The sequence below is a fragment of the Parasteatoda tepidariorum genome, chromosome 8, assembly GCF_982258835.1.
Source record: "Parasteatoda tepidariorum strain Cologne lab strain chromosome 8, Ptep-v5.0, whole genome shotgun sequence".
Lineage (NCBI taxonomy): Eukaryota > Metazoa > Arthropoda > Arachnida > Araneae > Theridiidae > Parasteatoda > Parasteatoda tepidariorum.
In genome coordinates this window covers 80322795-80343404 of record NC_141762.1, presented here as the reverse complement: position 1 = coordinate 80343404, position 20610 = coordinate 80322795, and the positions used below count along the sequence as shown (strand labels likewise).

At 29.6% G+C, this 20610-nt stretch overlaps 1 protein-coding gene across 1 annotated transcript in view; it reads right to left on the bottom strand.

The window, feature by feature from the left end:
- Nucleotides 1-1610: 1610 nt before the first annotated feature.
- Nucleotides 1611-20610, bottom strand: part of LOC139425621 (neurotrimin-like) — a 64741-nt gene continuing 45741 nt past the window's right edge. The window contains exons 4-9 of the mRNA XM_087169224.1: nt 15748-15903; nt 10630-10758; nt 9344-9634; nt 6179-6280; nt 3963-4043; nt 1611-2042 (exon numbers count right to left, since the gene is read on the bottom strand). Coding sequence (XP_087025350.1) covers nt 1942-2042; nt 3963-4043; nt 6179-6280; nt 9344-9634; nt 10630-10758; nt 15748-15903 — 860 coding nt within the window. The 3' untranslated portion in view covers nt 1611-1941. The remainder of the gene's footprint in view (nt 2043-3962; nt 4044-6178; nt 6281-9343; nt 9635-10629; nt 10759-15747; nt 15904-20610) is intronic.

The window sequence follows — 20610 nt, the reverse complement described above, 5'->3', positions numbered from 1 at the left end:
TGTAACTCACAACAGTTTTGAAAATAGCATTTTATTTGCAAAAAAGCGTTATTTCATATGACCGTGGAGAGATAATTGCTGCAAATTAGGTTGAACTTGGCTAAGCAGTGTTTTTGCTGTTTAATTACGGCAAAAATTTTATGAATTTGCATTTAATAAACAATTATTAGAAGTTCGTCAATTCATAGGTGTGGTATTATATTAAAGTGGTACAACAGAAAGGCATGAACATTAACACCGTAACATGTAACATGTAATATGTATTTTTGGAACAAGAAGAGTGATTTGATACCCCCTGGAATCAAATATAGTTTTCATAAGTACTTGTTTGTGCTCAACTCTCAATGGCAAGGGAAATTATAAAAATTATATCTTTCAACTGGAGTAAGGAAAATCTCAAACGAATTTGTATCGAAAGAACCAACATTTTCAGGAAAGTATTTTTTTAAGGATTTATTTTTGTTTAGAATTTGAAAATAAAATCATAATCACAAAATTTCAAAATATGAAAATATTTTTTATTAATGAAATCTTTTCTGGTCGGAATATTTAAGTTAAGTTGTTTTAAGTAAGTGTTACGTGTTATTTGTATTTAGTGGAGATATAAGTGGTGTTATGGAAACTGAATAAAAATTGTTTTGGAAAAATAACGAGATAACAGAATGACAAATTAAATAATTTTTCATAAACTAGTGCTATAAGATATTTTAAGTATTTTTTTGAAAGTATACCTTATTTTTGATGATTTTTTTAAAAAATAATTTACAATTTGGAATGAAGGATTTTTTTTTTTTTGAGATTTTTGTTGTTGATTTTCTTGAGTGAAGGATTTTTTTTTAAATAGGTAGAAAAATTTTTGATTCATGTACTTACTTCCAGACACATCGTTAGTAATCAAAACTTAAGTATAATGTTAAGTTCTCTAAATCTTGCCACCATACTTTCCATATCAGTTACCGGACATAATTTAAAAAGCACAACATCAGCAGAGATGAAATTCTAATTTATTTTGTGAAAGTGTATTTTTGTGTCTTAATTTGAAATTAAAATAATGATCAACACGGTAAAACTATTTGAGTATAGTTACTGCCATTTTTGGCGGTGAGGTAAAATATGAATTTTTGCAGTACACGCTGCAGCTTCTTTTAATTACTTTTTCTCTGTTATAGTTTTATTTATTTATTTATTTTTCATAGTTTTTATAGTTTATAGCTTTTTTTATAGTTTATAGTTTTTTGTTTGCTTGTTATTTTACTGACTGCACGTAGTTTTATGCACATTTGAATAATTTTAATGGTTTCACTGTATAAAACCAACACATTAAATCTTATTACTAAGTATGAAAATTGGAGGGAACTAAACACCTCTAAAGTTACAAAATATTCCATTAAGTATTTCTTGGGAAATTCAAAAAAAATGTCTCTTCCATTATTGTAGGGGAGGGTACATTAAATGACTCCCTTTGGCTGTGGAAAACTATGCGTAAGACGTAAAATAAAGAGTAATCATTACCATTAAAGCAATAAAAATATAATTAGGCTGAAGATCTACGCCTTGATCGCTGCAGGAAAATAAAGCAATATTGCCGTTTTCCGAAAATTTTCTTCAAATTTTATTTTTTTCGAGATGTGCTGGGAAACTTCAATTGATGTATAAAAATTATAAAACATTTGCATAAATATATTTTTAACAAATTATTTAAAAAAAATAATTGGGGATTTTTGTTATCCCATCATGATATGATTGCATAACAGTATAATGTGAAATTTTTTCGTTTTTGAAATAATTTGTTCTTATAACTAAGTTCGTAAACTGTTTAGTTTTTATACGGAAATTTATTTAAAAGTAATAAACTCAAACATATTTCTCAAACAGTTCAATGGATGAATTCATATGTATGAATTTCAGATATCTTTTCGTCTCTTCAAATGGTGGTCAGAATCATGAAACATACCTTTTTCTATTATGGTATAAAATTATGAGTAGAATAAAAAGTAATTGTGGGTAGCTGTTAAAATCCTTCGCAGACATATTAGTTGCACCTAAATTAAAAAATATATATATATGCATTAGTATAAAATTATATAAAAATGAAAAGACAAGCATTTAAATGAGTACAAGTATTAAATTATAATAAGATATTTTAATTGCTCTTTTTTCATGAACTTTTGAAAAAAAGCAAAGTATTGCTAAAAATTGCAGATTTTAATTAGTTGATTTTTAATTAATAGATTCCTAAGCGACCAAGTATATTCTGAGAAAATTACTGTGATTTATGGAAATAACATTTCTGGTAAAAATGCACAATTCTGTTACACTGTATCTATGTAAGTAATAAGTCTATCATACCTCTATTTGAATGATACTTTTCACAGAAGTTTACATTAATTTTATTATCCTTAATATTCATTGGGTGGCTCAGTTTGTTTGTCGTTTGCCTCCTCAGCCCAAGTCTGCGGGTTGGATCCTCGGCCCAGACACCGGAGTTTCGGGATGCAGAAAATCCTCAGCGACCATGTCGTATGATTATGCGGCATGTAGAAGATCCCTGGAGTGCCTTATTGGCTCTTGGCATTTCCAGCAAAATTAAATTCCTAGTGCACTTTAGCATCCAAATAGAATCTCGATGCTGCCATCTAGTGAGGCAGAAACTAGACGTCAAAATTAACATGGTCAACGGTATCTCACCCATTATGGTGGTCCTGAAAGAGTGGATACCACTTCTGGAGAACGCACTAGGTCTGCTCATCGGGAAGACTGATTGTGCAGCTCATAGGAAATTTTAAAAAAAATATTCACTGATCTCGTTTGTTGTTCAAGTATTTTAATTGTTGTGCATTTTTATTGTTCATGTATTCATATAACTCACATTTTTGCTATTTGTATACGTTGCCTGTATTACATAGATTAAATTTCAATAAGGCCATTTTTAAAAAAAAAAAATTGTTAACTCAATCAATAACTTCGGATCATTTTCTTACATTTTAAAAAAAATATCTTTGTTAAAGAATTCCTGAGGAAGATCTCTGTTCAAAGGCATTAATTTAAGAAGATAAAACAGTTATTTTTTAAATATTCGTATGCAAACTTCAGAAAGTGTTTTTTAAACATTTTTTAAGCCACTAGTCACTGGAAAAAACAGTGAATTTCTAATTCACTTCAAGACATTTTCGAGTACAGTAACGGAATTCTAAATATTTTTACGAAGAATATTTTTATTTATTCACAAATATTGAGCATAACTTATGAAGCAAATCTCAAAAATTTTGCATTTGACTTCAGATCAAAACATTTCGAAGGTGGCATGTTTCTTTAATTAGAAAAATAAAACTTGCATCTGAAAATAAAACTATTTCCAACGAATCATCACGAAAATGCCTCATCTTTCATGAAAATGTTACATTTTATTGCAGATTATTTTAATGTTAATTTAATAAACAATGTATGCGTGACTCCATCTGACTGTCAAATTTACATATTAGTTCTCCAATTACAAAAAAAAATCTATGTTATTTATAGTCTTTTTTGCAAGGAAGTTTGAAAGGTTCAATTTCAAAAGCAGCGATAGCTCAATTTTTAAATTGAAAACAGTCATCGGCTTTATTTGTTTACAAGATCATTCTGCGGTTAATCCTCCGATAGTTTCTCAAAAACGGAGAGTAAACTGTTTGTCAAATCCCTCAATTTTGACTTGAGTATAACGTTTGGTATTTAACCACAGGCTTAACTCGTACCCACAGATTACCTAGAGTTAACTGGCAAATATTCGTGTAACAGACAATTTATAGCTTGAAAAAACCAATAATGCGGAACAGATTCCTTTTTACTTTAGACATTTTCAACGTACATTAAATAAAATTAGGTCTGTTAATTATCTTTCATTTTAAACGTTATACATAAATAATTCAATTAAAACGTTTTTTTACTCGTAATTAAGATGAATACGTGTGAGAGAACAGTACCTTTTGTTTTAAGAATTTTCGAAAATTCTTCTTTTGGTTCTATATTTGGATGATGATCTGCGGACTCTTGACTTGAATAATCTATATATGAAATGAAAATATATAAAAAGGGTTTATAATTTAAATATTTATAAAAATATAACTAAATAATATAGTTATTAAATAATATTACTATTAAGAAAAGTAAAAGATTAATATTTTTTTAAGGAAGAAAGTAATGATTTGAAGGAAATACACTAATACACTAAAGGTTCTACTTACATAATATTTTTTGTGAATAAAATCCCCCATACACATCAGAATACTTAGAATAACAGAATATTATTACGTCACATTATTATTGTTATAATCTGAAGGTGTCATTTTTATCCAAATTACACCATGTCACACCTTGAGAAACCACATGTTGTACCTTAAGACCATTGGACATTATTTTTTTAGGATTATTAGATGATATTCATTACGAGCTCTTCCTTCTAGACTTTTGCATTGATTGAATTTGGATATTCTCTCAGTTACAATCTAATTCTCATGAAATTTTCAAAAAGCGTGCATAAACTAAATTAAATCATACGTAATACAAAAGAGGTACCAAATAATTTTTTAATAAGATGTTTATACTGAATGTTAACTAGGTAAAAATTTAATATTTAATCTAGTTAGGCATAACAGATAAATTATTTCTTTTTAAAAATTCTTTGATTTTTTCTCGAAAAAGTATTGAAAGAAAGTTTCAATTTGAAATATTTAATATTCATTAGTCTAATTTAAGAAAAATAAACTTTTCAGATGCTGAAAGTATTTATTTCTTGTCATACTGTGTTGATTTTATAAAAGAAGTATAGATATAAATTTTTCAATTTCATGAAATTGAATAATGTATGAGATCAGTATTCCTAAAATAGTAATTAATTTATATCCTTTTTCTGATTTTTGCTTAAATGATTGATACAGTGTTAAATTTAATTTAACATTTTGTTAAAACTAAGATTAAAATAAATACACTATGGGCCCTCTATGGGCTGTCGCTCCACTAAGTTTAGTTAATGATTTAGTATTGAGCAATAAAATTTTTTTAATCGACAATATTGACTAAATTTTCAAAAAACTGCACTTTGAAAACTTTTGAATACTTTTCATTTTTGCAATGCTAGGAACTGTAGTATATGTAGTACAGTTAAATTTTTACTGTAAGTTATATGAAAAAGGTCGTCTACACTGTTAAAAGTTTCATTCTAAAATTATGGTAAAATAACTGTCAGCTGTCTGTCCATCCGATTAGCCGTAAAGTTAACGGTAAAGAACATTTTTTTTCCTTTACGGTTTCGAAACCATTTACTAAAAGCATGGTTATAAGACGATGGATATAAAACTATACGGTTTTTTAACCATTTACAACTAGCATTTTTCAAAAACGCAAAAAAAATAATTATCTAACTAGGCACAGGAGCTCGGTTTTTCGTAAGGTAATGGAAATTAGAGAGTGCCGGACTCTGGAAATTCTCCATGTGGTGAAGGAAATTGAAGAAATGTGGTGTCACCACTAGGACTCGAACTCCAGTACTGCCGGTCATGAGATTGACAGATAAGCCTGCTCGGCTATGATATGTTCGCCGTTGCATAGAACTAAGTAGCTTTATTAGGTGGTTCTAATTGGTGAGATAAAATTCTGGTTGTTTAACCGTATTAGGTGAGTGCAGTCAATAAACAGTTTTTCTCAAACTTAACAGTTTGATAAACATTTCATTTATGATAACTTGACTGTTTTGATTAAATATGGTAAAATAACCATTCAATAAAGTGTTATTTAACCATTTTTTCCACGAAATGTTTTGTATCAGTGTTGTACAAGTTAAATAACCATGGTAGCTTTCTTCTCACCCATTATGAAGTTGTATCAATTTTTCAACATATATTATACGATTTTAAAATTTTTCCCTTTGTCCGAGGGAACGAAGAGGGTTTAATGTGTAAGCTTCTTTCAGGATTTTAAAAGATATCTCTCTTGCTGTCAATGAATTGATTTTCAATTCTACTTGTTTTAGTAGTCTGATGTTTTGTTGTAAATGTTGAATTCACAAAGTAAAAAGTGTTACTACCCTAACTACTAGTCACTTTCTCTTGTACTTTTTAAGTACATTTGTTATGGCATGATGGAATGCTTTGCTGTTCTAAGCTTCAAATATAAAAATTGAACGTATGAGACTTTTACTCACCATCATGTTTTTTGTACGAATTTTGATGTCCATTTCGTAATTTTTCTGATTTAGAATTAAAAATATCGTCTCCTGCGGCGATGGAAGATGGTGGTGGAATTTCTAGAATACAAAAAGTAAAAGAAATTGCGTTATTTATTTAAAAAAAAAACTCTATTGAAAGACGTTCACACAAATTCATGTCGATTTAGCAATACGATTTACCCTCTAGAAAAATATGATTGCTTTTCAACATTTTTTGAGTCCAGTCAAGAAAAATTATGGAATAAATTATCAGAAGTGTCTCTAATTGTGAATGCCAGAGTTAGGTACTATATGCACTGGTGTAAGAAATTAAGAGAATTTGCAGACTTGGTCGATTATCTCTACAACTACTGGACCGATTTTAATGAAATTTGATATACATTGATACAATAAAAAACAAATGCGTGCATGTGCATATATTCATACAATGCAAAATAAATAATTATTCAATAATTGTAATGCATACGCATGATCGTGGATAACACTCGTTGGAATTGGAAGGCATGAAATTGCACAGGACAATTCAGGCCAATTGCCAGAGGAAAAGATAAACTGTCTTATTTCAAGTCTGATATCACGTTGCAAAGTCTGTATATCTGTAAGAAGGGATCATAACCCCTAATAACCCATTTTTACCATATTAATCGAGTTTTACGCAAGATCATGCTTGTGTATAACAATTGCTGAATGATTATTTGTTTTGTATTGTATCAATGCTTGTACATATCAAATTTCATTAAAATCTGTCCCGTAGTTCTAAAGATAATCGACCAGGGCAGCAAATTCTCTTTACACCAGTGTAGAAGCTTTTAATGAAATAAACAAATTAGCTTCGTGTAAAGGTTTAAATAAATAACAATTGGCTAACAAATATATTTTTAAAACGTAATCAATACAAAAAAATCTAAAATTAGGTAAATTGTACGAGCATTAAACAATAGTTTGAACTACAAAACTATTAAAATTATTTGCTGTTAATAAAAATCTTGGTTTATTAATGATATAATAAGCTGCACAACATGAAAAATTGACTTCTGATGAAAGTATGCGTCTTTTGCATATTTTTGACTGAATATATGGAAACTTTAATTATTATTTTTTATCCATCACAACTTTTCTAAGAAATCCAATTCTTGTCGATTTTAATGACGTCTACCTTCCCAAACCTTTGAGGCTCTAGATGCATTAGGAATCGAGATATTCGAGAATATGCCAGGAGTTTATCAAATTTTCTTCTACGAATACGGTGCATGTTTTACCATTTGAGTATATATACATTAATATATGAATTCGGTTTGGTAGATATAAATTTATTTAGTATATATATATATATATATATATATATATATATATATATATATATATATATATATATATATATATATATATATATATCCATTTCGGGCAAATCCGTGGTTAGAATTATTTACTAAAAATTCCTTTGCTAAATAATTTCCCTCGTTAATCTATACAGTTTTTCCATGTGCAAATCCATTTCGGGCAAATCCGTGGATAAATTGTTTGCTAAAAATTTCTTTAATAATTTATACAATTCCATGTGCAAATCCATTTCGGGCAAATCCGTGGTTAAAATTATCTGCTAAAATTTTTTCTTTGTTAATTTTTCCATGTGCAAATCCATTTCGGGCAAATCCGTGTTAAAAATTATCTATTAAAATTTTTTCTTTGATAATTTAAATAATTTTTCTATGTACTAATCCATATCGTGCAAATCCGCGGCTGAAATTATTGGCAAAGCAGGCAATTTATGTTTCTCTTTTCTATTTTATATTTTTTCCTAAATAAACATCTATCTTCTAAAATTATTTATGATCAATTTTTAAAATTATCCAGTATAATATTACCTTGGGCACATCCATTTCGGGCCCATCCTTGGTAACTAACAAATCAAAACTCAGAATAACAAATCACTTCAGCAGTGCAGTAAGAACGACACTTTCGAACCCTTTTGTTACACTCAATTTGCGCTTTTGTTTTCATCTTTTGTTTTCATATTTTGTAATCTGGCAATCTTTCTGCGAAAACATTTTTAAATCATTCTTGAAAAATAACTGTCCATGTAAGTTGTTATGATTTTGCTACTCGCTTTATAGTCCCCCCTTTTTAATGTTTTTTATTTTTATTTTATTTTTTCTTTTTATTTTATTTTATTATCTGTTTTTACATGTTATATTTACTTTTTATGATCTATTTTTATGTAGTTATTTTATAATAAAATTTTTTTTTTTTTGTGTGCTCCTCACACTATTGTATTAATATATTTTGCTTTGGCTTTATTGATACAATATCAGAAAGCACTCTGTTTTGCGGATATAATCGTGTGGGCTGAAGAAAAGATTATATCTTTTTTTTCCCGGCTTTTTTTCCGGTTTTTTAATTAACATTTCACTTTTTTTTTTTTTTTAAATAATTTATTGTTTGTTGTTTTTTTTTTTTTTACTTATTATTTCCCACCCCCTTTTTTTCATTTGTCTATAATTTTTCTTTGTTTTATTCTTCGTTTTGAACTTATCTAATGAGTTCTGTTTACTTGCAGCTTAAGCGCGATAAATGTTACTTATTGTTTTTCTTAACTTTCTTAGTGTTTTCTTGTATTTATTTATTTATTATATATATATATATATATATATATATAACTATATATATAACTATATATATATATATATATATAACTATATAACTATATATATATATATATATATATATATATATATATATATATAACTATATAACTATATATATAAATATATATATATATATGAATATACACAGATATATATCGAAAAACTTTATAAACATCAAAGATTCATCTACTTATCTGATGCATTATTCCCTAATTTGTTCGTTGAAAGATAATTTCGAATATACATGATTTTAGTTATCTTTTCAAGCCTTTTATGTTTTGTATTTTATTACTAAAATATTTACCTTATAATGTGTCACGGTAAAAGGGATTTTAGAGATAATGTATTCAAAGTGCTGGTACAATAGATCATAATTTGATCCAGAGATTTTTACAGTGTTCGTGAGTACTTATGTATGCAAGAAGAGTAATTACTTTCGATGAGTTTAGGAAGTAATTGCATTTCAAAAGACCTATCTGTTATAATAACAACTTACCATATAGCCTAATTGTTCCTTCGGTTTCCCCCAGAGAGTTTTTAGCAACACATGTATATGACCCATAATCTTCTGGCAGTAAGTTGAAGATATGTAATTGTAATTGTACTTTATATAGTACAGTTGGTAAAACTTCAGTTCTATACTTGTTGTTTGTCAAGACCATCATGCCGCCTTCTCTTACCCAATATGTCACAGACTTAGGATGAGATTCCAAATTACACTGAAGCAAGACATTTGTCGAAATAGGGGCTCCGACCAGCTGATTTGGAATCCAAATCATAGGTGTAACTATAAAAAGGCAGTAACAAAAATTAAAAAAAAGGTTAAAAATATAGTGACGAATAAGTTAACAAATTTGCAATTCTCATTTTAGAATATTTAAATATCGAATTAAAAAATTTATTTTAAAATTCTAGCTCAAAAAGAATATTGCCACAGAATAAATTTAAAGTTTGCCTCTAGTTCAATATGTCCTCCCTTCACAATAATATATTAGCACTCCTGAACCACCATATAAATAGTACAGTAATAGTGTAGTGAATTACAACTTGCAATAGCGAAAGAATGTCCCATGCTTCAATCATCAAATTACTAGAACTTTTTAAAGTAGAATTAATCTAAATACATCACATTAGTATTTTCTTATATTTATTAATTATTCATGCCTTTTTTTTAATTAAAATAAATTTACTTACTCAATAAAAAGTCAATAGTTATAAAATGCTTTTAGCATGGATATTTCTGAATATAAGTTATCCAAAAAAATAAGTTAAGTTTAGCCCAACTGCAATGTTTACTTTACATTTTTACTTATATATATATATATATATATATATATATATATATATATATATATATATATATATATATATATAGCTAACCGTGTGCTACTATTTTAAGACTTTTAAGGTTGGAAGGACGTAAAATCTTTAAGTAATACCATTTCTTCCTTATGCCAATAGCACCCTCTCTTTCGACAAAGAGAAAATCGATTTTATCCTGTTACCAGCATGATTGTAAATAGTACTCTTAAAACAAGAGTAAAAAAGAAGTCCTTCTTGGAAAGCCACTAGAAATCATGGTTTTTTTCCTTCGTAAAGAGAATTTAATCTCCTTTTTTCCTACTAAATAGTTTTAACTTTCTGTAATGCTTGTGACATTTCTAAGAAAACACTTAAACTGCAACGCTTTTACTCATTCAATAGTTTTTTGTTCGACATTTTTGGAGAATATTCCCTTTAAACATGTTTCAAATAATAAAAGAAAAATACAATATGTCTTACATGTAACACCAAGCACAATTCGTTTACTCAAAGATGGAGGGACACCATTTGAGAATATGCACAGGTATGCTCCCATATGAAGACGACTGACTTTCGTTACGTTTAGATAATTTCCTTTAAATGATGTCACTGAAATGTAAAAAGAAAGGAAAACATGTTTTTTTTTATCTAACTGTTAATGTTTTTGCGCATATGATGTGCAATGATAATACAAGTTTGACAAAATTTCCACAAATGTTACAAGTTTAAAAAAAAAATAGACGGAAACTAAGCAAATGATATTTTAATTTATTGTTTAAAAAAAAACTTCTTAAAAGATAACCTGTAGCAGATGAAGCAGCCTTTTGCAGCAAAGCAGATGTGCAAACGCTTAGTGAACTTTTCAGCAATGGACGGCAAGTCTTTGATCTGAAATATATTCCTGTCGAAGCAATTGCTTTAAATAGTTCAAACTTTCGTGTGGTTTAGTGAAGACTCTAAATTCCAAAATAGACCATATACAGTAATTTTTATGATTGAATATGTATGGTTGCCATTCTTCAGATTGTATTAAATTCGGAAAATGCGTCTAATTCTATTCGTGTGTATTTTTAGCCTTGTGAGATCGTTCGCAGTCTTGTTAAAACAATCAGTTTACTTTGAAGTGATTTCTGTCCATGGAACAGCAACAGATCTAGTATGTCTCGCAGGTATATTTGTATTTGTTTTAACGCCCTCATCCATAAAGACCTAAAGTGTTGTACTGCTTGCACAATTCCACGATCGACTTGGCTTATTATTAGGTTAAGAGCTTGTCACATTAGTGAGCTCCCTGCTCTGACATGCGGCCCATATTTGGAAATTTCAATAAACGTTTACCTATCTGCAATACCGCAAAAGGCTGTCAATTTCAGACTAATTAAATTTATTTATTAGCAAAAGTCTACCTTTATTACTTGTAATATTTTGTAAATATATTTATTCTATGAAGTTAAATTAAAAATTGTCTGTTTGTCATTGTTATTTTTTCCTATTTTCTTTCTGCACAATGTAGAAAAGCAAATGCATTATAATATCGAATTAAATTAACTTTTCTCACGATGAGTTTTTCGAATTTAAATGGAAACACGGTAACATTTAAAACTATTAAAATTTGAAGTGAAATCAATTCCTTAAATTTTACTTAAATATTTTTTACAAGAATATAAACATGAAAAAAATTGAGCTAGGAAACTTTGGAACATATAATTCATAATGTTATTCTATTTAAATGATGTAATATAAACACATAAAACAGAAAAGTACAGGAATAATACGTTTTCAACAAAGAAAAAATAGTAGTTAACTGGTGGTTTTTCAATTTCTCCAAAACATTATTGATGTCCTTTATTTCTTTAAGATACATTATAATTGTTACTTAAAAAAATAAAATAATAAAAGTAAATTTAACAGAAGCTAATAATATCCCTTATTGCAAATAAAACTTATTTAAGCCATTTTAGGACAAACAGAGGAATTTCATTAAATATAGATTATTATTATTTTTTTAAATCAGCTTAAATTACATTTATTATGATACGATAAACGTTTCTTGTAAGAAGAGTAATATTTTAATTAAGAAATAAATGGCGCGTATTCGCTACATTTGGAAATAAATGAATAAATCATTTAGTTGAACAAATATTTATTATTAAGACATCTTTTTCATTTTTATTTTACTTATAGAACTTTAACCCATCTTAAACGCTTATGATTAATCTCAAATACAATAATTATACATTTTCAAAAAGTCAATAACAGTATTAGATTAAAACAAATAACGTTGTTAAAAATTTCTTAACCGAAAAAGTTTACTACATTTGAATTACTAACATTTGCTAGATGTTGACAGAAACCCTGAAAATAGCAGAAAAATAAAATTAGTGAAAATTATGCGCAATAATGTGAAGAAAGAAATATTTATAAAAATGTCGCATTTACGCATCTTTGGGAGAAAATAGTATAAAAACGGTCTTGTTTTAATATTATTAAACGACTTAAGAGCTAAATAACTCTAAACTCTAATCTTAACTTCTCAAAATGAAATAAAAATTATCTAACACTAAAATATAAATAATACTATAATTTTGTACATTCAACTATAAAAATAATTGATTCTGATAAGGCAAGCATTTGTAAGTATTTTGGTAAGTATTTATGTAACTAATTAAGATTGTAACGTATGCCCTAATTAATGGAAATAGATTTTCTGCATAATACGAATAGTCAGAATAATATTTCGACTAATCGTAATTATCTTAAAGCAAGTATAATGTTGAAATCAGAGAACAATTTTGAATTAAAATTGTTAAAATTATCTTAAAAAAGCGGAATTACTTGAAGTAACATACTAATTAATGTAAATAGTGTATCTGAAAGCATGAAAATTATGAGCTAATAATACACTTCCATTATTCATAGCTAATCTTTGGCAAATAAAATGCCACAAATGGTTTCGATGTTTGAATCTACGAATATTTTATTACAGTTACGTGATTGTAACTTGCTATTTAATTGAAATAATTGCATAATTACAAAGCGATGTATAATTATTTAAACCCATTTATCAAATTAAGGGATTTTTATTACTTTTGTGCAAGAATAAATCTTGCAAAAAGTAATAATGAATTTTAATAAATGATGACTGCTTTTCGATTTTTTTGCATTATTTTCAAATCTTAATTTGATTCAAATAGTTAGATTGTAAGAAGCTCGTATGTATCAAATTATATTCAAATACAAGGTTAAATTGAATTATGCATAATCGCAACAAAACTAAGGCTTTCAAAATAAAGAAACAAAATTAAATAATTTGTAAACTATAAAAAAGTAGTCCCTTTCCTTCATTAAATTACTTACAGTTATTATTTTTATAATTACTTACAATACCTCATTCAATAGGATAATAATAAAACATTTTCTCTAAAGAAAGATAATTATGTTTCCTCGAATTCATAGACAGTAACTTAATTAATTTTTGTACTTTAATGTAAATATTTAAAGTAATTACTAAGAAACGAAAAGAAAATTTTCATTCCTTTAAGTAACAATATAGTTTTACATGATCAAACATATAATTCAGTTTTGAAATCTAATTGAATTTTTACTTCTAATAAAAAAAAGTTCGTTTTCATGAGCTAAGACCACCCAAGCATAGTTTTTAAAAAAATTTTTGAAAAATATAGAAAACACGTTTAATTTGTTAATGTTAAATTTTAATAAATAATAATAAATCTATTGCATTGATGAATGTTGTCCAATGAATGAAAAAAGTCTTTTTTTTCAACTCTTACTAAATAATTAGTGATACCCTTTTTTATAGTATGTTCATAAAATTTTGAAAATATACTTAAAGAATTTGAAATTTTGCGGTATTCTTATTCTTGTTAGCGCCCCCTTCTTCCTCAACAGAACTTGACAGTACCCTTCCGCTTACATTAATTAGATCATGGCAAGGACTTGAAGTCGAGCCGTGGTAGCATCGAGCCATGTTGAGCAAGGGATGGAGCGTTCACTTTCCAATCAGGTGAACCCGGTACGAATCCCAGCTGTGACTAGTTGATACGAATTCCGCACCCGACTCGCACCAACCACAATGCTGGTGAAAAACATCCTAAGTGATCGACGGATCATGGGTGTGTGTCCCCTTTCTGCCAGGCTAATCGTAAGAGGTATTCGTGGTTTTCTTCTAAATATAACACAAATGGGGGTTAGTTCCATTAAAAAGTCCTCCACGAAGACAAATTTTTCCCAATACTTGATCCAAGAGTCTCCTTGTTCCAGGAGTTGGATTAAGTTCAAAATCACAAAGCTACGGTGTTTACATTAGTCGTCGTAAATCCAAAATTGGGTTGTCTGTTCAAATAGGTTATAAAATGAAATTAAAAAGGACTTGATGTCATTCGGTCTTATTCGGACATGTTTCAAGTTAAATTAAATTATTGGTCAGTGAACCAAATTATTGTTTCTAGTCATTTACTGAAATTCTGTTTCAGTCAAAAGTAAATTTAATAAAAAAATTGTTTTAGTATAAATTATTTAATTACTGAATGTTCGAACTTACAGCCAAAATAAGTAAATCAAATAATCATGCAGGATTATCTTCTTTTAGTTGCTTTGTAATTTTCCCGTACTTCCTCTTTTAAATGAACTTTAAGGAATCGGATTAAGACTGCTGTGCTGGAAGTTTATTAATGATTTAATATTTAGGCTTGGTTACTCTAAAAAAATTGCACTAACCGATTATTCGTTAAATGATTCATTTATTACATCTCATGACTTTACCTTATTGTTATGATTGCTATTAATTTACCTTAGATCCTTAATACCCTTCTATGCTATTTCACTATAAAAGAGAAGTTAATAGTTAAAACCAATTTAAAATTATAAATAAATGGTAGTTGTAAGTTTCGGTTTTTACACGTGCATTGCCTGATGACCCAATCAATATAATGAGGTTACTCTACATGGATGAGAGAATTGGCAGTAAAAATTTTCAAACTAAATCATATAAAATAATTAATAATCACAACTTCTCAAACCAGTTCTTCCAATGAAATGAATCATAATTATCCAGCGTCAGTTAAGAAGCTGAAGTTTGATTAGAGTTAAGAAATGGATCAGAAATGCTAAATATAAAATAAAGCAATGCATAGAAGACGTAATTTAACAGAGATAATAAAATAGTGATACGCTTGAAAATTAAATTGGAAGAACAAGGAACTGAATGCATTGCTTAAAGCATTGCTTATAGTATTATTGCTCAACATTGCTCAGACTAACAAGAAATTTGAAACGAATAAGGTATTCTGCAACAAATCCTCCTTTACAAATAAAATTACTTATTTGTACTTAGAATAACAAAAAATCACTTATATTGTGAGAAAAAAGATTGTTACAACACAAAGGTTTACTTTTAATCTAATAAACTGATACAACAGTTATTATTTTTAAATAACACAAATCATAACTAAAGGTGAAATTTTTTAAGTAACTAAATTTTTCTCAACAGTGAATATAAAACTTGTTTTACAACAATTATTAAGATACTATTTATAATGCATTTTTATTTTTTAAATATTCAAATCTTTTGTCCCTCACCTTTACTCTTGCCGAAAGATATTTCCAAGCCATCTTCCCGCCGCCACGTATTTTCCGGTTCCGGCGAGCCTTTGGCTACACAGCGTAGACTGACGTCACTCCCTTCTTTAACATCCATGTCGGAACTTGTAAGCTTCTCGTCAAGATAAGGAGGGACTGAATAAGTAAAAAAAATGTTTTATCACTTCATAACGCCAACGTAATTTAATAAAAAATACTTTCGGTTCATTCAGTTCAAGTTTTTTTTTTCAATAAAAGCTGCTTTTTTTTTTTTTTTTGGAAACACAAAAGGTATTTATGAATAAGATAACCACAGTCCCTTGCATTATAAGCAATTTAAACATTAGAAATAACTATGATCTATGTAAAAAAGAAGTTAACTTTATGCTAATTTCATAATTAAGCAAAATAGCGTATGAAACATTTTACATAATGACCACCACAATTATCACAAAAATACCATATGAAAAGGCTTACTTTTGTTCTTGAATTGTGAACTGTAGTATATAGAACTGGAACAATAGTACGTCAGTTTAAGTAGTATTATTTGAAGTTTTCTCCTCACATTGATTTGCAATTAATGCTTTTAATTTATGATGCTTAAAGGATGTAGAAAAATATTTTGCTATTTAAATGCCATTTACTATTCAGTTGTCAAATTCTCAAAAAATTCATTTCCATTCTCAACAACAAAAGAAATAAACCATCTATATATATAAAAGTGAATGTGTGTCTGTCTGTCTGTCTGTCCTCTATAGACTCCTAAACCATCCGACAGAAAGCTATGAAACTCGGCATACAGATAGTTCAAAGCACGAGGAAGGTTTCTGTCGACATTAGAACATTCTGCGATAAACCGTTCCAGCGATATCAGTGAAAGTCGAAATGGAATTTTCTGATTGGTTAAAAGCTAGCCATTGTTTTAAATTTTGCTATAAACGATTCAATTTTCAAATATCTTGAAGATAACAACAGTGATATTTTCTATCTTATAACTCTATTCATTTAGAAAAGTAAATTAAAGTAAATTGCATATACTTTAACTTTTAATTCGCGCGTTTCTTTATGTCAGGTGAGCACAAGCAAGTAAAATCAACGAGAATAGATTTCTTAATTGTTGGTCGTATCACGGATTCAGTACTGTGAAAACTGTTTAATAAATATAAAGACAAAAGCAAATGTCATTCAAATTGCACGTTTTCAGAAATATTTATATTTAGTACGTAATTTTAGGTTAGCACAATTAAATATAGTTTTCGAAGATTTCAGTGCTGTGACAGTTGTCATTTGAAAACTATTAGTTTGTTTGTTTATTTATGCAAAGTTTTCGAATTCATCCATTTTATTTCTTTCATTTATAAAATTGATTTTTGTTTTAAATCTTATAATTTTCATATTTCTTATTCATCTCATTTTTATTGCTCTTTTTATTATTTAAAATATGTATGTGATATTTCGATTTAGCAAATTTGCGACCACTGTCAACTTTTACATTTCTTTTTCTTTGTCAGAAAGAATATTTGCAAAAATATGCCGCCTAAGCAAATCGCTCTAAGTCGGTCGACATCTCAAGCGCGCAAAAAGAGAACTACCCGTGTTTCAGAAATTTAGCAGATATATAAGTCTATGTAATTGAAACTAATGCTTTAAGTAAATGAAATAAGAACAGTAAAACTTAACAACTTTAATATAACATTTAACAAGTAAAATAACATTCGTGAAAATATTAGAACACAACTATAGACAAAGATCGCTGACGTTATCTCCAGTAGAACACAAAAGCCAAACTCGATCTCTTTGTGACAGAAAACTAAACTGAATCTTTTTGTTTAGTTGCCAGATCACAAAAGTTCAAAGTTAATGCCGCCACACCATCCCCCTTCCTGCAAAAAAATTTTAGGCAAAATTTTATGTAGAAAACTGTGCATATTTGGCAGGGAAGTGAACTCGTCTTCCAGAGCGAGTCCGAATTGGGATGTTCTGATCTGGAGGAGTTTCTTTTACAATTTGATTTTGTGGCTGAGATGTTTCCTTAGGTGTAGGTTCTGGTTGTGTTGATAGAGGATTGGAAGTATCTTGATCAGGTAGTAGATGAGCAGGTTCCAGTCTGTCGATGCTTACAGTACTCTTTTTATTATTTAAGAGAATTGTGAAATTTTTGTCATTTCGAGAAATTACTTTATAAGGACCTGTATAAGGAGTTGCTAATGAAGGTCTCATAGCATCAACACGTAAAAAGACATGAGAGCATGTATCTAGGTCTCGGAAAACGAATGTAGATGGAGAAGAATGGTAAGCTGTTTGCTTTGGTTTTAACTGTTGAACGTGTTTCTTTAATTTCTTGATAAAATCAGGTTCTGTCACATCCAATTCTTCATCAGAAAAAAATTGACCTGGAAGATGAAGATTTTCTCCATAGACCATCTCTGCCGTGGAAGATTGTAGGTCTTCTCGAAAAACAGTTCTCAGTCCCAGTAGAACTAAAGGTAGGGCAAGAGTCCAATTTACTGATGTATGACACATAATTGATGCTTTAAGAACACGGTGCCATCTTTCAATCAGGCCATTAGCCTGTGGATGATATGATGTAGTCCGTGACAGGTGTATGCCAAATGTATTTGCAAAGCAATAAAAAAGTTCACTAGTAAATTGGGTTCCTCTATCGGTTGTCACTCTTTGAGGTACTCCAAAACGTGCGATCCATCCACTGTAAAATCCCTGAGCAACAGTTTCAGCTTTTATATCTGTTAATGGTATTGCTTCAGGCCAACGAGTAAATCTGTCTATGCAAGTTAAACAATATGTAAATCCTTGCGAAGACGGCAGAGGACCTACCAAATCAATGTTTACATGATTGAATCGCTTGTTGGGAACCGTAAATCTAGAAAGAGGAGAATGCACATGTGTCGTGATCTTAGAACGTTGGCATGATACACAACTCTTTGTCAAGAGGGAGACATCTTCTTTAATGCTTGACCAAATGAATCTCTCACTTATAAGTTTGACGGTTGCTTTTATGCCAGGGTGAGCCAGATCGTGCAAGCAATGGAAAACTGCAGGGCGATGTGATTTTGGGATATATGGCCGGATCATCCCAGTAGAGGTATCACAATATAGGAAAGTATTCGGATCAGAAATGCTAATCTTTTTCAACTGCAGACCAGTTTCACTGTTAAGTAAGGCTTCTAATTCTGGATCATTTATTTGTTCTCGAGCAATATCAGCATAATTTAAGTCTCTTGGAACTGCAATCTGTTGAATTCTGGAAAAGGCATCAGCAACTGTGTTGTTTAAGCCGCTGATGTGCCGGATGTCATTGGTGAATTCGCTGATGAAATTTAGTTGATGAATTTGCCGTGGTGAAAGCTTGTCATATTTTTGTGTTAATGCATGCGTTAAAGGTTTATGATCAGTGAACACTATAAAATTAGTTCCTTCCAACATGTAACGAAAGTATTTTATGGATGTAAAAATTGCAAGGAGTTCACGATCATAGGCACTATACTTTTTCTCCGCAGCACTCAATTTACGAGAAAAGAAACCTAAAGGCTGCCACTCTGAATCTTGATGACTTTTCTGATGTACACATGCACCAACAGCAGTATCTGAAGCATCTGTCATCAAAGCCAGTACTGCAGATGAATTTGGATGAGCCAAATAAGAGATTTCTTTTAATTCTGCTCTACAAGATTGGAATGAGTTTTCAGCTTCAGTTGTCCAAGAAAGAGGAGTTTTGTCATTTTTCTTACAACGGCCAAGCATTTGATTTAATGGTAATTGCTTTTGAGCAGCATGCGGCAAGAATTTACGATAGAAATTTAGAATTCCTAAAAATCGTCTGAGTTCGCTTACTGTTGTTGGCTTAGGATAAGTGGAAATCGCTTCAACTTTGTCTGGTAATGGCATAATACCATGTTCATCAACCATATGACCTAAGAATTTGACCTTTTCAGCAGCAAAGGTGCATTTTGAAAGGTTAACGATGAGTCCATATTGTTTCAAACGTTTGAAAACTTCCTTAACATGAAGGAGATGTTCTTGGATTGTAGACGAGGCAATCAAAATATCGTCAATGTAGACATAACAGAAGTTTAACCCTTGTAGAACCTGGTCAACAAAACGCTGCATCGTCTGTGAAGAATTTCTCAACCCAAAAGTCATGAAATTAAATTCAAAAAGTCCAAATGGGGTGATGATGGCAGTTTTGTTGATGTCTTCCTTGCGCATGGGCACTTGATGATAAGCTCGGCGAAGATCAAGCGTTGTGAAGACAGTTTTTCCATGTAAATTGGTAGAAAAATCGTATAAATGACGAATGGGATACTTGTCAGGAAGTGTATTGGCATTTAACGCACGGTAGTCTCCACATGGTCGCCAAGAACCATCCGATTTTTTAACCATGTGCAATGGGCTTGACCAGCAACTTTTGGATGGGCTACATATTCCTTGGTGTACTAAGTAATTAAATTCTGCTTTTGCCGCTTCCATTTTATCAACATATAGTCTTCTCGCTTTTGAAACCACTGGTCGACCCTTTGTTTCGATGACATGACTGACATTGTGAGGTATAGTCTTTTTTTCTGGTTTTCTCTCCTCGAAAATGTCTTGGTATTCACTAATTAAAGAATGAAATTCCGCAGACGTTTTCAACACAGTTATTTTAGGCGTTGATTCATAAGAAATTTTTCCGCGAAATGTAACATTAGTTAGCTTATCAATTAACGACTTGGATTTTAGATCCACTAAAATGTCATAATGTGATAAAAAATCAGCTCCAAGAATGGGTCGTGATACATTAGCAATAGTAAACGTCCAGGGAAAGATGCGACGCAGTCCAATATCAAGATCCAATTTTCGTGTTCC